The following is an 18,805-nucleotide window of genomic DNA, read 5'->3' as shown; positions in this document are numbered from 1 at the left end:
ATGTAATTACCCAGAATTCTCCTCCAGCCCAGGGCTGTTTCAGAGCAGCCTTCTGTCTGAGATCTTGGAACAGTCTGGGTGTGCGGCTAGGTACTTAATCCTGTACCTGAAGCCAATGGGAGTTTTTTGTCTTAAGGGGAGCAGGATAGGATTCCAAGTTCTCCATCCTGCTTGCAGGACAGACTTTCATGTAAAGCTTTTCTCACTTTCAAACTGGGTCTTAACTGTGTTCTGCTTGTATAACAACTGCATGGAGAAGAGACTATCCTGCAGCTGCAGAGGTTAGCAGACAAAAAGTGCACTTGGAATTATTGCAGATCAAATACTATGTAGAAGCACAGTTTTGCTTAGTGGACACAGCTGATAAGACCCACCTCTCAAGTTGCCATCTTGTGAAAGTTCGAATACAAAGTGCTAGCTTCTCAAACACACTGGGTGTGATGCAGACATTCTAAGACTAGCTCTGAAGGACTAATGTAACTGTATATATAAGTGAGTTTGTATAGAGGAATCCTCTTGGAACAGTCCATCCTGTATACTAGTTGTCTTAGCCCATAAAGAGGGGCAGCACTGGGGTCAGAACATAAGAATGGCCACACTGGGTTAGACCAAAAGTCCATCTAGCCCAGTATCCTGTCTTCCGACAGTGGCCAATGCCAGGTGCCCCAGAGGAAATGAACAGAACAGGTAATCATCAAGTGCTCCATCCCCTGTCGCCCATTCCCAGCTTCTGGCAAACAGAGACTAAGGACAGATCCCTGCCCATGTTGGCTAATAGCCATTGATGGACCTATCCTCCATGAATTTATCTAGTTCTCTTTTGAACCCTGTTGTAGTCTTGGCCTTCACAACATCCTCTGGCGAATAGTTCCACAGGTTGACTGTGTTTGTTTGTTTTAAAGCTGCTGCCTATTAAACCTTCTTTCAGGAGAAAGCATTTCTGTTGTATTCTCAGGGACAGATGAGAAGTCTGGCAATGATCTTTCTAGTGGCAGATGTCATGTCTGGGTCTTCCATTGACCATTGGACCATATAATCTACCCCAGCTTCTGGAAGTGTTCAGAAGGAGTGCTTTAAAGGAAAGTGTTTGGGGGATGGGAACTATAATGCACTTGACCAGATGTGCAGTGCTGTGCATGGTGAAGCTGAGGCAAATTTCTTTCTTCACCTCTTCCTGAAGCAGGAGGTACAATTACCCATAGACTCACCTTAGTTTGCATAGGTTGCCAGTATTGGTAGTGGTCATAAAATTAGGCCTCTCGCTCGCTCTCCAAAAAAATAATAATCCAACTCCGGTATTTTTCTCTCTGACCTTCTGCTCGTGAACCATCCTCAGACTGATTATTTTGCATGAAGAAGAATTTATTAGCTCTAAATTTATTGCCCTTAGTCTTGTATTATGGGACATACTAAAAATGGGGAGACTGGCCAGTTTTCACTACACATGGCATAATTCTGAATATCTCGATCAAATCCTTTCTGTCCTGAGGCAGGAGGTGTCTCTTACTATGTGTTTGTACAGTGCTTAAGACAATAGGGCCCCGCTCTCCTTTTGAGGCCTTTAGGTGCTACCATTAATACAAACAGCACATGATGATTTTCCTTTCCAGGAAATCTCAGTCTTGAAATAGCCTTCAAAAGCTCTCAGCATATTTAAGTCCTACTGTGTTCATTGCCTTTCTCTGGACCTTTCCAGACCCAAGTGCAGGGGCTGCAACTGTGGCAGGTTCCTTGCACAGGGTATGCACGTGGAGGGGAGGCTTGTTGTCCCCCCCACCACCACCACCACCTTGCACCAGTGCAAGTGCCCTTACAGGTATGTAGCTGGCATTAGGGCAGTTCTTGCTGGCCTGGCCCAGTAAGAGCAGATATCTAGTACAATAGCACCCCTTGAAATGTTGTTGCTTTTCTAGAATGTGCATAGATTTTAAGGGCAAAAGACCCTAGATTTCAGCTGGATTGCTGAGTGCACTGAGCCCAATCCCTTGTCTGGCTAAAACTCCAAAGCCAGACTGGCTGCTTTTCTGGAAGGCTAGACTACAAGGGATAGAGTGTCCACCACATCCCTTGGTAGTTTGTTCCAAAGGTCACTCCTCCTCGCAGTTAAAAAATTGTGCCTTTTTTCTAATATGTATTTCCAATGTTTTTATTAGGTATTTTAAAAGAATTAGCTACCCGGTCCTCTTCTGGATGACTGCCACCTTAGTCCTCACTAGCGATTGAACTGGGCACCTCCAGAATTAAGAGCATGCCTGCCTTCAGTTTGAGCTAAAAACCTAAATCCCCTACTTCCTCTATGGATGGAGCACACATAAAACAATGGGATACATCTGTGCAATAAGAGCCTTCTTCCTCAGCCAATCAGATCCCTGCTTTCATATTCCTGTTTTTCTCATTGTCCATCCTGAAGAGAATCCCAGGCAGGCTCTGTCAATTTACATTGCTTTTGCAATGCAGAGGCAGCATTCTTGCTCATTCTAGATCAGGGTTCATTAGTTTGCTCTTGGCATATGCAGGCAGTAATTTCGCCATTAGTTTATGCATAGGGTCTGGGTTGCTATAACCCCTGAATTAGTGTTCTGTAGTTTCCTCAGATAATGAGTGTTTAGTGAGGGCAGTTCATTAAAGACAGACTTTTAAAAATGAGAAAGAAAGTCTGTTTGTCCTGCTGGGAGGACTACTCATTGACAAAGGACATTTTAGTTTAGAGAAGAATTTGCTAACAGTCCCCTTGAGAATTGTTTACCGAGACCAATTTAAATCCAGCTTTCTCACAATGGGAGTAGAAAAGCACATCAGTATGAAAACCGTTTCTTGAGCTGGTTTCCAATTTACCCACCTTGCAGGTTCACAGCGGAGGCCAAACTGCAGCAGCATCCCTTTGCATACCTCCCGTTTGGGGCAGGACCTCGCAGCTGCATTGGCATGAGGATGGCTTTGCTGGAGATCAAGATGACCCTGCTCCGGATCTTGCAGAAGTTCAGATTTGAAACCAGTCCCGAGACCCAGGTTTGTATATATGGCAACTTATGGACTACACCTGTAAACTCTCTTGTAAACTGACAGACTGTTCTATAGAGGGCCAGTGGTGTGTTATAGTGCAGTCATGGGGAAAAAACTAACAGGCACATGTGTATAATAGAAGTGGCAGCAGTCCTGAATCACATTATAGGTCTGTCTCATCTTACGCTGGGTTACGTTCCGTGGTCAGTGCATAAAGCGAAAACCGCGTATAGTCAAAATTACATTGAGTTGAATGGCGGGCGGAATCACCCGCACTACAGGTACAGTATTAAAATAGGTATTTTTCTCTTTGTTTTTACCGACCGCGTAAAGCTGAAATCGCGCATGTTAAATGCGCGTAAGATGCGACAGACCTGTACTTTAATCAAAATATAATTTGATTTGTCATTTAGCAAATAAAACAAACTTTATAAACCAGAGCCTACACCCCAGATCCTCCGCTGGTGTCAATAGTCTATGTCACTTTACACCAGTGTGTTTATCAGAGTATGCTGGTACTTCTGTGTGTGCACCTACTGTACATTCAATAACTCTAGAGCTTACAGCAGTTTATTTTATTTAGATTTGTAAGATATCTGGACATCCATTGTCTAACCCTCTAGGTGTAAATTATTTTTACCATTATACTGCCAACAACTGGCTGTAAAAAGGACATTTTACAACTTCCACAACGTCTGTATGAGTTAATCTCATAAAGGAAACTGAAAACATCATCAGTTTGTACTTGTGAATCTTTTACACGCACGTGCACACAGTGTGTGAAAGAGTAAATGTATAAAATATGTCATTTATTTTCTCTTTTTCAGATTCCTTTGCAGTTGACATCTGTATCGTCATTAGCACCAAAAAACGGAGTCTATGTTAAGATAATACCTCGATAGAGCAAAAACCCCATTCTGAAAGCCTCCAAGGAGGTGATCCATTGCTCAGTGGCTCACTGATAGATTGGGGGTAACATTTTCAAAAGTACTTAAGTGATTTGAGAGCCTAAATCTCATTGAAAGTCAATGGGACTTTAAATGTGTGGGCCAAAATCCTGCTGACTTTCAGTGAGACTCAGGCTCCTAAGTCACTTTTGAAAATGGGACTTAAGTACTTTGGAAAGTTTTACCTAAGTTTTACCCAAGCACATTACTGTGAATAGTATCTGAAAAAGCCTCCCACTTTTCATCAGCCTTAGTGGTCATAGCAGGGCCCACTTCATTTCACATCTACATGGGAGTTTGTCCAGGCTCCAATGTGACAATCTTACCAGTCTGCACTTCCTCACCTTCAGTAGATTTATATAATATGTTGAATGATAGCTTGTTAGCTAACACCTTTTAACAACAGCCCTTTGTCACAATAAACTCTGAAGGGCAACATATGTAGTGGTAACAGCAAGGACTAGGAATCAGGACACCTGGGTCCTACTCTGAACTCTGCTATTGACTGATCTTGAGCAGACAGCCTAACCTCACTGTTTCTGTCAAATGAAGATAATGCTTACTCATCTTTTGTAAAGCTCTGAGACATTTGGATGAAATTTGCTAGTATTATTATCTAACTTTTGTTACAGTGGATTTAAAAATAATGGTAAATGTCTGTACAGCACTTAAGTTCCTATAAGCAGGACCAGACCAAAGAATGTTGTAGACTGCTATTACATTTTGCAGCCTCCTTCATTTCCTTTGACCCAATGAGCTGACCAAGAGTAGTGCCAACTGAAATGCATAGAAAGGAAAAGTGTCATGCCATGCTGGGAAAATTCCTGCTGTGCCACTATCTTCAGGTCAACCCTAAAATTCCGTGAGTCCTCCTAAACACTTCAAACTTGTATATTCCAAGGTTCTCTAAATACTATTCAGTAACATGCATGTGGGGGAGGGATAGCTCAGTGGCTTGAGCATTGGCCTGCTAAACCCAGGGTTGTGAGTTCAATCCTTGAGGGGGCCATTTAGGGAACTGGGGTAAAAATCTGTTTGGGGATTGGTCCTGCTTTGAGCTGGGGGTTGGACTGGATGACCTCCTGAGGTCCCTTCCAACCCTGATATTCTATGATTCTATGAGCTAGTGATTGAAGCCAAGGATTGGGAGCCAGGAAAATCAGTTCCAATAGCTACACTAACTCCTTAGGTGACCCTGCAACAAGTCACTTCACAAACTTGTGCCTCACTCAACCCACATAGGGAAAGAACATGGGTGAATGCTAGGCCCAGATGCTGCCTGCATGTCTTCACAGCCCAAGCAAAGGCAGCACTTACTTGATTCTTCAGGACTGTTTGCCCACCGCATCTGCAGTAGCTAAAACCAATTTGTCCATGTTTGGAATTCTTCCATATTTGCGCGTATGGAGAAAACTGTCTCTTCCGCTGCAGTTTTGGGGGGCGCATGATACCTAGATAGAGGCAGAAAGTTTACTCCATGCCCAAGCCTGGGGGGGAAATTGAGAAAAAGGAAGAAAGTTGTCATAGGCCCAAGTTTTTGTGTGTGTCCCTGTTGCAGGCCCCTGGGTCGTTGGGGGACTAGTGGAGTGTCATGGAGCATCCTTCAAACTGGGACACTGACCATGACAACTGCAGCAGGATTAGAATTCCAACCAGCTTCTACTGCTGTCTTAAGCCTCAAGGAACTGTGGCCCAGATCCTCAAAGATATTCCACTGATTTCAATGGAAGTCAAAGAGCCTAAACACCTTTGAGGATGTGGGCACTTGTCCCTTCCTAGGCAGACTAGCACCGCCGATGACATTACAGATCACTAGAGGAAGTTCTACCCACTGAAGAAGGTAGGTCTCAGTTGGAGAGTGGGGTGATAAAGAGGCAGCCTTCCAAGTTTTGGGGGGAGATGTATATTATTTTCTTTAAACATAGGGCCCTACTTTTGTTTCCACTGCGCACTGAGATCATGAACAAGAGGAAAGGAGGAGGTTGGTGAAGTTTATTCATTTTGCCAAAAATATTATTTCCTCCACTGTGAAATTAAATTTCCTCAAGTTCCAGCCAGCTGAGCGCTCATGCGTACTTTTATCAAAAGCTCACTGGGCTTTTTTAAACTTAACCTCAGATTGCCCTTTAAAAAAATAACACCTGTTGCTAGTTGACATGTAGGGGAGGGAGGGAAAGCCACACTGGCTCTCTTTGGGAATTGGGCTTCTGCTGCAGCAGCTTCAGCTGAGCCAGGAACCCTTCTTTTCTAAAGCTATGCTAGAGGAAACACCATCTCTCTTGCATGGTAGACACAAAAACAGCTGCAATATATTTTTCTGCTGCTGCGTGAAAGTTCTCTGCAGATAAGGTACAAATGATATTGAGTAAGGAGCTCTATTTTAAGACTGCTGCTGCTCCATGATTTCCATCTACAGTCTCTTGCTTGCATATGGCACATTGAGACTGGTATGATTGGCACATGCTGCTTTCATCTCTTGGTGGTCATTGTGACCACACTTTTAAAATTCATGCTCTCAACTTCCTTACCAAGGCTTGTGTTTATTTCTGTCATGGAATTTTCTTCTAGCTTGAGTTCTAGAGTAGTAACTATGGATTATAGGCCTGATAGTTAATGCTCCACCCTTACCATGCTGGAGTTTAAATGACTCAATGTGCCTATGAAATGAGCTATTGAGTTAATGGTCTTATCTAAAAAGATGCAGCATGTACCCATATGCACTATTTTGCCTCGTTTTTTTCAATAGCGTATTATTTGTGGTTGTGATTCTAAATTATACCTGTAAACTGGAATAGTGTAGTGTCTCATTGAAGATTTTTCCCCTCCATTTGACTTAAAGAAAAAGTGTTTGTCCTTTTCTTGCTATCTACATCAGAAAGTCAGCCTCCAAGTTTTCTTTCAACAGTGTTCTCCTGCTCCCCCCCCCGCCCGTAGAGTAGTAGGTCCTCCCTTTCTTCATTTTTAAACACACACTTTAGAGCCAAAACCTCTTAGTTGTACACTTTACCAAATCACCTATTTATTGCCATCTTTATCCAAGGGACTGGAGCTACCACAACACGTCCACTGGAATTTAAAAAAATATTGTAAGAAAACAGATCAGCATAATTGATACAGTGCATTGGGTTCTAAGGCATGGAAACAGGCATTACTGAAGGGACTTGGGTTGTCAGATACGTAAAACTGATATGTATATTTTCATTCAGAGCCACTCAAATGCAGGTTAGTGGCTTAACTAAGAATACAGTGACTGTCTTGCAGGACTTTTCAGCTAGTATGTTAATACCAGCTTGCCCGTTCCTGAATACGGGGCTGGTTGCAAAGGAAGTAAGTGCCAGCTGTAGTGACTTGTCCATTTTGAGGTAGCCAGTTTTTCCCCACAGGTGCAGGTTAAGCCAGAATTCTGAATCTGAAAGTTAGCCACCATTTTGTTAATTCTACTCGGAGGCAGTCAGTGTCTTTGGACTAGTGTGGCAACTAGAAGGTTAAGAGGGAAAGAGAATGCTTCGGGACAAATCAAGAGTCTTGTACCCCACTGCTTTCTTTTAAATGGTAGTTGCTGGCCTGGCAACCACCAACTTTGTTATACAACAGCACTTGATGATCCTCGTTCCACCACTGATGAAGCATGGTGGGGAGATGAGCTCATCTTTGCCATTGAACTATGCCCTGAGGGTCAGAAAAGGGATAATAAATGACACTGCGAGCTGCCCTTCTGATGTTGCTCCCACCCCTCACTGACTTGAGATACAGGAAGCTGTCATTGCCTCAAGGCAGCTTTTCCAATCCCGTCTGCCACTTTTCTGGAAAAGGGGATGAGGGGGAAACAGCAGCCTGCCCTAAAGCTGAGCTTCCTATCAAGACACACGATAAGAGGAGGTGAAGCAGAGAAACAGCTGCTTGGCTGCCGAAGCCTGCAAGCGCACTCGTTGCTGGGACACATTGTTGAGCTGATGTGTTTGGAACTTTTCCTCACGGTGCCACAGCAAAGAAGCCCAGCTGCACTGGCTGCTGCTGTGGGGGCAGGTAGAACTTCAGGAGGCGGTGGCTTCCCATGCTGCTAGAGCAGGAGTGGGCAAACTTTTTGACTAGTAGGCCATGAATACTTGTGAAATTGGGGTTGGGGTGCGGGAGTGGGTGAGGGCTCTGGCTGGGGATGAGGGGTTTGGGGTGCAGGAGGTGCTCCGGGCTGGGATTGAGGGGTTTGGAGGGGGATCAGGGCTGGGGCAGGGGGTTGGAGCGCAGGAGGAGGTCAAGGGGGCAGGCTCTGAGCAGTGCTTACCTCAAGCAGCTTCAGGAAGCAGCAGCATGTCTCCCTTCCCGGCTCCTACAGCTTCCCTTGGCTGTGGTTCCTGGCCAATGGGAGCTGCGGGGGCGGCACTTGGGATAGGGGCAGTGTGTGGAGCCCCCTGGCTGCCCCTACACATAGGAGCCAGAATGGGGACATGCCGCTGCTTCCAGGAGCCGTGCGGAGCCACATCATGCATGGAGCGGGGCAAGCCCCTGACCCCGGTACCCAGTTGGAGCTCAAGGGCCAGATTAAAACGTCTGACAGGCTGGACACAGCCCAGTGGGCCATAGTTTGCCCACCCCTGCGCTAGAGGCTGATAGGTCTAGTTCTGCCTCAATGCTACAAACAGGCTGAACTTCCCATTGTAATGGAACTGTGGCCCTGAGCATGAGGGCAGCTTATTGCTCCCATGGCACTATAGTTGGAGGGTCTATAAAAGGGTCAGACTGATCGTTACTCCTTGGAGCAGGGACTAATGTTTCAGGTGCTGTACTCACATGTCACAATGAGATGATCCTGATCAGGGCCCGCCGGCACTCCTTAAAGTAACAGGGAAAGCTACACATTACCTCTTTGTTTATAGATGCAAGGCTAAAAAGTCAGTTTACTTCAATTTATCTTTCATCTGTGGCTCAGAGTGATTGCCTAATATTTCAGGTTTAGCACCCTTGTTTAGAGAGAGACACCACTTCAGCAAGGAAAGAGGTGAATGTCTAACTTCTCTAGAGAAAGCATAGATGCTTTATGCCTTGCACGGTCTGGCTGCAGGTTTGTTTTAAAATTACATGTGACTACTTTAGAAGAGTCTGTGCTTTCTGTCATCCATCTGGAAGTGACTAGGACCTAACAATGAAACATCTTCAGGGAATTCACATTTTCCAATCAATGCTAAAAGCTGTAACTTTAAAAGTGTGTTTTTATAGAACTGTATTGGGATAGAGAACTTTGGCAATGGAGTAGTTCACAGAGCACTTTTCAGGAGGGGGAATTTCTATAACTCTGGATTACACATGAAATTTTATCTACTTTAGTTCTGCAGCATAGTAGAAAGTCACTTCACAAAATAATATTTTAGATACATTTTCTGCTTTCTATTCTATGAGTAAAATGGACTTTCCACCTGAACTTTACCATAGATGCTGATTTGTTTAGCATATATTTATTGTTCCCCCAGGCCTTAATAATAGCACCTATATTGGAAGGGTTAGAGGTCAACTCATAAAGCTGAATCTCTCCCCCTTGTTATTGAAGAAAGTTATGCACCGGGCAACAAGCTAATTTCTTTTAGACAGACATCAAGTCGGATCTGAGACGCTTGCTCTCTGCCTGGCTGCAGTTTGCCACCCCTCTTCAAGCAGTTGGCAGGATTTACTCAATTGTTAGTATCTTTAAAACTAAGCTGACTCCCACAGCAATACTCACTTAAAAATGGAGAAGGCATCTGGAAATCATTCAAGGCACTTTTGAACAAGAGGCCTGACCTATTTACTGTTCAGTTTCTATGACATGCGCTGATCCAATGGTTAATTAACTACCCCCTAACAGCTGTGTAACCTCCCCGTTTCCCTGACCTTCCTCCTAAAATAAAGTACTTTAACTTGAGCGACAGAGGTCTCCCATTACCTTCATTTCCATGATTACTGATGTCCTCTCCTTAAGGTTGCCCTGTGTCCATGCTTCTAGGTCCTGCCTTGCATGAATGTCTGACCGCCTCCTCTGGAAACCTTTTCTTAAAAGTCCCCACTTCTAATCCAAACATGAACAAAACTCTCTCTCTCTCTCTCTCTCTCATATATTATCAGACTTGGCAATAATGTAAGATGAAATGCTCACACCTCTCCTGTCATTCCCCACATAGTTCTTAGCTAACAGACTCTGTTATCAAAGCTCTATAAATCAAGGCAGAAGCTGAATATCTTGCAAGCCTGAAATACTAAGTTAATAGGTAGACTCCGTTTCCAGAATATACGCAGCAGGTTGGTCATAAAATGCTGAAGTGCCCTACTATGCTGCAGACTGCATTACTGTCAAGCCAGTTTTTTGTTTAGCCCACCTTCCATATGCCTTCCCAGGATAGGGCTGCGGCAGAAATCCCTATAAACTAACCCCTCTATCATCCCACTCTGTAACACCACTCACTCGTGTTCCAAACAATTAAGAGCTATGGCGATCACTTCAGACAGTCAACATAAGTTTGCATATAATTTAGGTTTCATATGAAGTACCTTTCTTAAAAGTCAATAATTTCCAACCGCACTGTAAACATAGAGGACTCTACAGATTCCCTTAGTTTGTAAGAACTTGAACATGAAAGTTCACTAGAATCAAAAAGCGCAATTAATGCTGCTATTTTCAGCACCCAAGATGAGAAAACATGAAAAAAGCAATAAAGCCTGTTTTTCCCTGGGATGGAGGGAGACGCTTCCTCAACCTTTGAAAACTTACAATAAAAACGACTCTGCTTTGCATGAAAGACATTCAGTGTGAATCTACTTTGTTGCTACTTACCACAGTAAGAAACAAGGATCCACCTAGGTAGAAACATTAAAGAGGATTAGAGGATACAAAGAGGCCAATATTTGACTAAAACCTTAATCAGTTTTCAGTTCAAAATATTTTAATTTGCATTAAAAAAAGAGGAGCCATACATATTGCCACAGAAGATACACATACGGCTGAGAATAAGAAGATTCAATTTCAGTTTCAAACATTAAAAACATCGAGAAGAAGGGCTACAGACTGCTTCAAGTTAGGCATTTTTTCCTCATGGAAATCCTGAGGCACTTATAATACATGACTAGCCAATGCATTTACTATAACTGAAAGATAGCTGCTGTAACCCCACCATTCCCAACAATTACAAAGGAGAGGAAGGATCCTGAGTAGTGGTTTCCTCTCTCCAAGCAATGCAAATGTTCAACTTCAGTCACCAAATGAGAAGTATACAGCAGCTTACGTTTCCAGGTACCAATAAAAGCCTTATTAAACCCTTCCCTACCAGAACAAACCTGTACGGACAGTGAAAGTTATGGAAAGCTTCAGTGGTTCATCCAGAATTCTCACAGCGCTATAGAACGCATTTGTTTGTTAGTTGTAGCAGCGTCATCACGAAACTAGGTCGCTCATCTGTTCACAGCAGGGCATTAGGCACTATAGTTTATTTTGTGTACATACGGACAGTCTTATTGACATACAAGGATGGGCCACCTTTAATCAGTCCTTGCTATGTTTCCAGCTTTAGCACTTGCTTGCAATCTTTACCAGAAGATAGATGGAGAAGTCAGAAGAGATCCATGCAGTGTAACTAACTAGTGATAATCAGAGGCATTATTAGGATTCTGAAGTTTCTTCTGCTCTCCCATACTGCAGCAGGCTTTTGGACAGAGCTTTACCCAGCACATAAATACACCCCAGAAGGGAATGTATTAAAAATCCAGGCTTAACTTTTCATTCACATGTTAGTTAACAGGTGGAAGGGGAAAGCCTCCAAGAAGAGAGAAAAGCTCAGAAGCGCAGTTCTATTCTGAAATGCAACTACTGTATGTGAAATGGTACATTTACTCTATCTGTTCCTTGCATCTATAAGAACTAGACAGCTGATTTTACTGTCAGAGTTTTGATTGCTTTTTACTCCTGTTAACATACAGGAATGAATAGAGCCAAGATAAATAGTGAACTAGATTCTATCCTTTCTGAAACATCAACAGAATTGTTTTCTATATTCCAATTACAGGACCAATCACTTAAACCTGTGTAGCCCCCACAGAATATAGTGGGTTTGCACAGATGTCACTGAAGACATACGACATGACCTACGGAACCTTTATTATTGGCATTGATAAAGGAGGAGGAAAGAACCTCGCTCAACGCTTAGATCCCCAAGTTGAGTTTGCAGGGCTGACAGGAAAAACAGCCTTGTAAAAACTTTTTTAATCTGGGGCCACCAAGACAATAAACACGATCCCCACACTGATTCTTAAAGTAGAATCATGCTTTTAAATAATGCAAATATGTATCTATATACCACCTCTGACAACTAGGAACAGATAATAGCAGAAAGCTGTTGCAGCCACCTCTCTCACACCAGGTCAGAAAAACGTCAATTCTACAGGAAAGTCTAACAGAGAAAAAAGAGTAAGAGAGAAATTCTTAGATGTTTTGCCTGAAGTAGTTCCGCTGGAGAGGAGAAAGAACACAAACCAACTGCTCTGGTGTCCCTTCTTACACACCTAAGCTTGCCGCTGTTCCAACCACAACACACAACTCTCTCATTTATGTTAACATCACAAATCCTGAATCAAACTAATGTAACTGAGATTTAAAGCTTCCTGCATTATTTTATTTGTAACCCACATTTGGGGCTTAGCAGGCCCGAGGTATTAGGAGGAGAAACCCTTAGCAAGTAGAGGGTTGTAGGAGGTCACCCTGGTGTGGTAGCAGTGATCCACAGGAGGTCCGTGTGTGCAACAGTCCAAGGAAACTATTAAACAAATTGCTTGCCCACAAGAAGCCTTGTGCAGGTTCTGCCCTGGCTAACTAGTTTCACAGCTAACTTCACTAGGGGAGAACTAATGAAAACATAATTACCTTTTTTTTTTTTTTAAGAAGAATTTCATATGACATCACAACCACCTGCTTTTCTATTACTTCATCTCACATTGCAAGAATCATATGAAGATCTACTGGATTTCTTAAATCCCCCAGAACAGACTAACAGTGGGAAAAACAAGTTAGCCCCACTAGAGAAATTTAGGAATAAAGACTGGATTTTAAAAATTCATAAAAATACTATGGCTTTTCTAAAATTTCTTAAGATAGTCACCCCTGCTTACTGTTACAAGGAGAGGGTGGAGAGTCTAAATGTATCTAAAACATACTGGGCACATTTTTATTAAACAAATAACTCTCCTCAGTTAAGTCAATTCCGAAAATAAGCACGTGCAGCCATTGACAGAGCAGTTGCCACCGCCTGGTCCATGTATTCAATCAGATATTCAGGATAAATCTGATGTTTCTCAAAGATGACAAAGATAGATGGATTCGAAAGGCTGTTCACGCAGCTGTCATAGAAATTGTTTCCGCTGTCCTTGGCGGGAGGACGAAGATAGGAAGAGCTACCAAGGGTAAAGTCCCCCGCCAAGACCCGAGCCAGAAACATGGTCTTGATGTTTGAGTCGGTCTTGCTATAGTTATCAGAATACGATGCATCCCTTGCAAAGTAGCTTCCTGCAGTAGACAAAGATAAAGTTGGTAAGATTGCTGGCTTCCTGTAATACAACTATTGGAATTGCAAGGAGAAAAAAACCTTAATGTTTACTGAGAGAATCAATCAGAAGCTGGTGAGAGATTTGTAAATAATTTCTTGTGTGTTGGGCATCCTTTCCAGCATAATTTATCATTAGGTATTACCACAATTTGATTTTTCACAAAACATGTTAGATATTATCAGTGGTTTTTTTCTAATTCCTCTTTCTCTTTCTTAGAGTATGCTGTCTGCCCCCACACCCATCCCACCACACACACACAAAGCTTATAGTAACGTTTTGGAAGCTTGAAATTGAAGTATCTTGCCTTCCAAAATGTTCTAATCGTCATAAGCAACCCACTGGGTGAATAAACTCTGGAACAATAGATTAAATGTTTAAAAAATTAAAGCCCATTTTGTTTCACTTGATAGGTTGATCCTTTGCTTTAAATAGGGCAGTGGCAGGGACTGTATCATTTGCCAGGGATGGAAGGAATACTGAAGCGGAGTGTAGTTTACTTGCATGGCATCAGAGACCAACTAAATACCACTTCCTCCTGGGGTTCAGAGAAGACAAGCCGTGGCTTGGGGGAGGGGGGGGAACATGGACAGGAGTAAGGGGGCCAAGGCTGGGGCCACAGCTGGGGGCAGGAGCAGGGCCAAGAGTGGAGTTGGAGTGGCAGCCAGAGCTAGGAATAGTGCTGGGCGGCACTCCCTCCCTTCCCCTCTTAAGCACATCTTTCCACACAAATAAGTGGGTTTACACTGCACAGTGTGGAGCACATAGGCCAAGGTCTGTAGAAGTGCCTGCGCTCCAGCTGAGTGTGTTTGTTACATTGCCACATTAAGTGGTTAACATTAACACTACCCATTTAGGCATACAGGTAACACCTAGCTCAGCTGAATGCCTCCTCCCTCTGCCATTCTCAAGTTCAAACTACTGCTGCAGCTACTGTTTGGCTAGAGAAAGTTCTCTCTAAATCAAGGTTAGCAGAGCACGAGGTAGAGAATTACCTTTGCCATAAGCTGTCCCATGAAGACCACAGATTCTCCAGTCAAAGTTCTGCTGGCAGATGGCATCGATATGCTTTTTACTGGTCCCATGAAATAAGTGTCTTTCACACACATCCTTTCCTCCACTAGTCTTCTGCATTTGCTCTTTCTGCCTGTAATAAAAAGCATTGTCAAAGTTCCACAGTGCAGAGCCAGATTATTTTAGCCAAGCAGGTTCCGATGAGGCAGCACTCAGACTATTTGTGATGAGTGTTGCAGAGTGTTCAGATTTTGCAAAATATTTTAATACTTTTTAAAAATTGAGTAATTGCACAAAAGTATGCTTTTTAAAAGGCCTGGTTTAAACAGAAACAGAAGCGAGATGCACCATGTACTCAAATATACCTGTGTAAGAACTTATAAGGCTCTGACTGTAGCCAAGTGCCTCCAAAATATTTAAGAATAGAAATATTAGTCTTCCTTCCCAGGCTGTTGGATAAATACCTGGATATATATGTGTGTGTGTGTGTGCGCACATGCGTGTGATCACATGTACACCCTACTGACAGAAAGCCTAGTCAGAGGGGAGTTTGAAGTCATTCTGAACTCTTGCAGAAATTCCCTAAACTAGAACTGTGAAAGTTCTGTGTGACGGGGTGTACCAATCCCGCACTGGGCCAACAGGGACGGACCAATCACTGTGGGCCCAGGAGGCCACGCCCCCTTTCCCCTGCTGTGCATGCTCCAGGTGGAAGAGCTGGATAAAAGGAGGCAGCCCAGCTCAGTTGGGGCTGGCTGCGGAGGAAGAGGGATGTGTAGTGCAGGCTCCTCCAGAGGGGCTGTTGATACTCCAAGCAGCAGAGCCCGTGGACCTGGACTACACTGTGGGCAACTCGCCAGCTGCAGGGAATGAGAGGGACACCGAGCAGCCACCAGCCGAGGAGATGCCTGGGGTGCAATTTGTGGTAGGAAGTGACCAAGGGGATGTAGCAGAAGCTGATGCCTAAACCCTTAGCGTGGAAGTCCCCAGCTTCATAGGGCCCTGGGTCAGAACCTGGTGGAGCAGGAGGGGCCAGGTTCCCCCACCACACCCCACAGACCAGTAGGCATGGCTGCTGTTTGCTCTCGGTCCCAGTCCAGAGGCTCAGGGACCATAGACTCTTTGTCCTGCCCCGCCCAAGGGCTACAGGCTGACTGCTGTTCTGCCCCACCCAGAGGGCCAGAACCCCAACTGCAACTGCCTGACCTAGCCAGGAGTCTCAGGTGCTACTGACTGTTTGCTTGCTCGGCCCTGCCCAGAGTCCAGAGCCCACCACACTGCAATTACCTGATCTAACAGGGAAGCCCGACAACTGGGTGACGGGGTGTCCCAGCTCGACAAACAGTGCCTCCTATCACATTCTGTCATTTGCACTTGCAGGTCTCCTTCACTGGCTGCCAAACTTCAGTTCTTGTGAAATGCAACTCATGGGAGATAATGCCTCTCCCCCTCTGCAAGCTGTATCTCAGGGAGATGGGCTACTCCCACAGAGGGTTTTGAATATCAGAATAACCTCCATCTTGCCTGAGTTCTGCCTCAGCCAGCTGCAGATCTCAGCTAAGCAGTGGTCAAGCAAGTGCTAAAAAGCAGTTGTGCAGCAGTTTACATGGCTGCATACTGGCTTCTCACATAGGACTCTGAACGTAACTAACAAGTACTAACATACTAGAGCAATGTTTTACACATACCACTGATACACTTTCCAAAGAGTCGGGTTCTGGATTCTCTGAATCTCTTGAATGACTGTTTTGGGCATTGTGCGCTGAAAGTCAGCCTGGACCTTCTTGTATTCATCAGAAGAGCTGGGAAGTTTGATCAGCTGTAAAAGAAAATATATGTAAACCAGTCTCCTATCTTTTACAGAGTCACCACAAACCACCCCATTATTACTGCTCAAGTCCTGAACGCAGGGCGGGTTCCTGCTTGTATTTTACCTTAGAAACACCACGAAATCAACTTGAGCCTTCCTACTTTTACTAGAAGATTTGTTGAGGTTTTTAGTGGGGGAATATTGTGAGTTCTTATACTTTAAATAAAGAGATGGGGGGCAGGGATGTTGAAGATTCAACAAAAAACTTTCTTTCTCCAATATGTCAATCACAGTAGCCAAATAGAGCTGGGGGAGGAGGAAGTCACAAAACGTTTGTCAACATTTTTCCTTTTTTATTTCAAATTTTTGAAATGTGAAAAATTTCCACCTGCTCTACTAAATAGATGTTAAAAAGCAAGACAAAAATCCCCACACAATTTAAGAAACTACCTCCTCTTCTCCATTGTTTGGCTTTATAATCAGGAATAAAAAACCCAACCTTCCCCCTCCCCCCCCTTCAGATCATCTTTAATGTCCTGACTTAGGAACAACATGCCTATCATCACCTGCCAGTACACCCTACGATGAACACAAAATACTGCACTCCCACCAGCTCCACCCAAGAACAGAAGTAACATAAGTTTGCCTCACCACCCGCAGCTATCTTGTGTAGCTGAATTTAGTGTCAGTGCCCAAGGATGCATGAACCCTTGGACCACAACCAAACACAAAAAGAAGACAGCAGAACCAAAATAAAATAAATAAAAGCATTGAAAAGCCTTGTGGGTCTGTCTTCCCGCTTTGATTGCTGGATGTTAACCAGGCCTTGGGTTAACGTAGTCACTGCTTCTTGATTAGGCCAAAGCCCTGATCCTGCACTAAGGGATTCACAAGTGAGCCCTTGCACCCCTACCAAGCCCCACTGACTCAGCAAGGCTCTTGCAGGTACAAAGATCCACCTTCCCCCATCTTAGTGTATAGCAAGCACAAGATTGCAATTACTAATATAGTAAGTACATCGTGTAAGAGATGGTCATCTACAAGGGAACATGCAACACTGAAATAAAGGTTGCTTACCTGTAACAGGTGCTCCAGATGGCTCTGCATAGTCACACACATGAAATAATGCACCACCATGTGGTGCCTTGCAGGAGAACCTTCTAGCAGTGTCAGCTAGAGTGCTTTCGCACCCCCACCCCATCTGCCCCCCTCAGTATCACTGACATAGCACCTTTGTCTGATCCATCAGATTCAGACAGCTCTGATGCATAGAAATCAGCACTGCTAACAGTGGCTCCTTTGCCCTTGTGCGTCATTTCCTTTGGTGTCACAACGGTTGTAATCGAAGGCACTGACGACTCCAGTTATGACAGACTGATGAAATTCATCTTCCTGGAACAGGTAGTGGACAGTGAAGCCGACTCCATTCCTGCAGTTGCAGAGTTCTGCAACAGCTGGAAAGCAGTATGGCAGGAGGTACGGAACTGGGAAGAGTAAGTGAACTGTTGCTCATCCTTTCCATGAGACCTGGGGCAGTGGTATCCGACGACGTGGCCCTCGGTTCAGCCCTATACAGCCTTCCAGGAGCTGCAGGGACCAGATACAGCCCCGACAGAGGATGCGGCTTCTTGTAACCCTTCAGTCTTTTGCTGCTGGGAACCACAGGGGCTAAGACTGGCCTTACGGATCTCAGATTGGAGGGCTTGGATCCAGAAGGTCTCGCCTTGAGGGCTTCTTTCAGGAAAAGGAGGTGCAGGCAAATCTCCCTATCCTCGCATGCTCTGGGAGTTAAGATCCACTCAGAAGGTGAATGTTCTTCTCCCAGGCACCACACATGGTCATCGGACACCAGGAAGACAGCCAGGCAGGAAGCGCACCTCTTAAATCCCAGCTTCTTCGGTTTCCTCAATTCCACCATAACACAGAACCAAAAAAGATCACTCGCTAAACTGACCACTAACACTAACTACCTAACACAACAGAATCTTTGGTTCCAAAGAGGTTCACATCTGTCCAGCCACGCAGTTGGAAGGAAATGAGGTTGTGAGGCACTCTGCTCCCTAAAAAGCCTCGCCCTCAGAATGTGGCAACGCTGAGGGGAGAGGTGAGGAGCATGAGAGCACGCTAGCTGATACTGCTAGAAGAAGTTGTATCGGAAATCACCACAAGGTGATGCGTTATCCCATAAGTGGGAATATGCAGTGTCTCTTGAAGAAGAGCCTACATTTTAAGAAAGCTGTATGTGATCAGACAGAAAAACTTAAGAGCTCCATACCTTGTATCCCAATTCTGGTAAAGCTGATTTGTCCCAGTGAGCTGGAATGGATTCTTCCTGTGAATGCTCAACACCACTGTACATTACAAGAGAGTTATTGTTGGTTTGTTTGTTTGTTTTAAATCATAATATTTAAGAGTATTACTTTAGAGAGTTTTGCCTAATTTAGAATAAATAAAAGGTAACCCAATATATCCAGGC

At 44.2% G+C, this 18,805-nt stretch overlaps 2 protein-coding genes across 11 annotated transcripts in view; one reads left to right on the top strand and one right to left on the bottom strand.

Moving 5' to 3' along the window:
* Window positions 1–12,937, top strand: part of TBXAS1 (thromboxane A synthase 1) — a 340,570-nt gene extending 327,633 nt beyond the window's left edge. For all 10 annotated transcript variants that reach the window (XM_008171140.4, XM_042851580.2, XM_065565466.1 and 7 more), the window contains 2 exons: window positions 2,847–3,009; window positions 3,831–12,937. In XM_008171140.4, coding sequence (XP_008169362.2) covers window positions 2,847–3,009; window positions 3,831–3,905 — 238 coding nt within the window. In that variant the 3' untranslated portion in view covers window positions 3,906–12,937. The remainder of the gene's footprint in view (window positions 1–2,846; window positions 3,010–3,830) is intronic.
* Window positions 10,841–18,805, bottom strand: part of LOC101932609 (protein mono-ADP-ribosyltransferase PARP12) — a 32,818-nt gene continuing 24,853 nt past the window's right edge. Inside the window, exons 9-12 of the mRNA XM_024107785.3 lie at window positions 18,605–18,680; window positions 16,208–16,338; window positions 14,501–14,652; window positions 10,841–13,467 (exon numbers count right to left, since the gene is read on the bottom strand). Of these exons, the coding sequence (XP_023963553.2) occupies window positions 13,160–13,467; window positions 14,501–14,652; window positions 16,208–16,338; window positions 18,605–18,680 (667 nt within the window). The 3' untranslated portion in view covers window positions 10,841–13,159. The remainder of the gene's footprint in view (window positions 13,468–14,500; window positions 14,653–16,207; window positions 16,339–18,604; window positions 18,681–18,805) is intronic.

Source organism: Chrysemys picta, chromosome 1, assembly GCF_011386835.1.
Source record: "Chrysemys picta bellii isolate R12L10 chromosome 1, ASM1138683v2, whole genome shotgun sequence".
Lineage (NCBI taxonomy): Eukaryota > Metazoa > Chordata > Testudines > Emydidae > Chrysemys > Chrysemys picta.
This window is presented reverse-complemented; position numbering and strand designations above follow the sequence as displayed.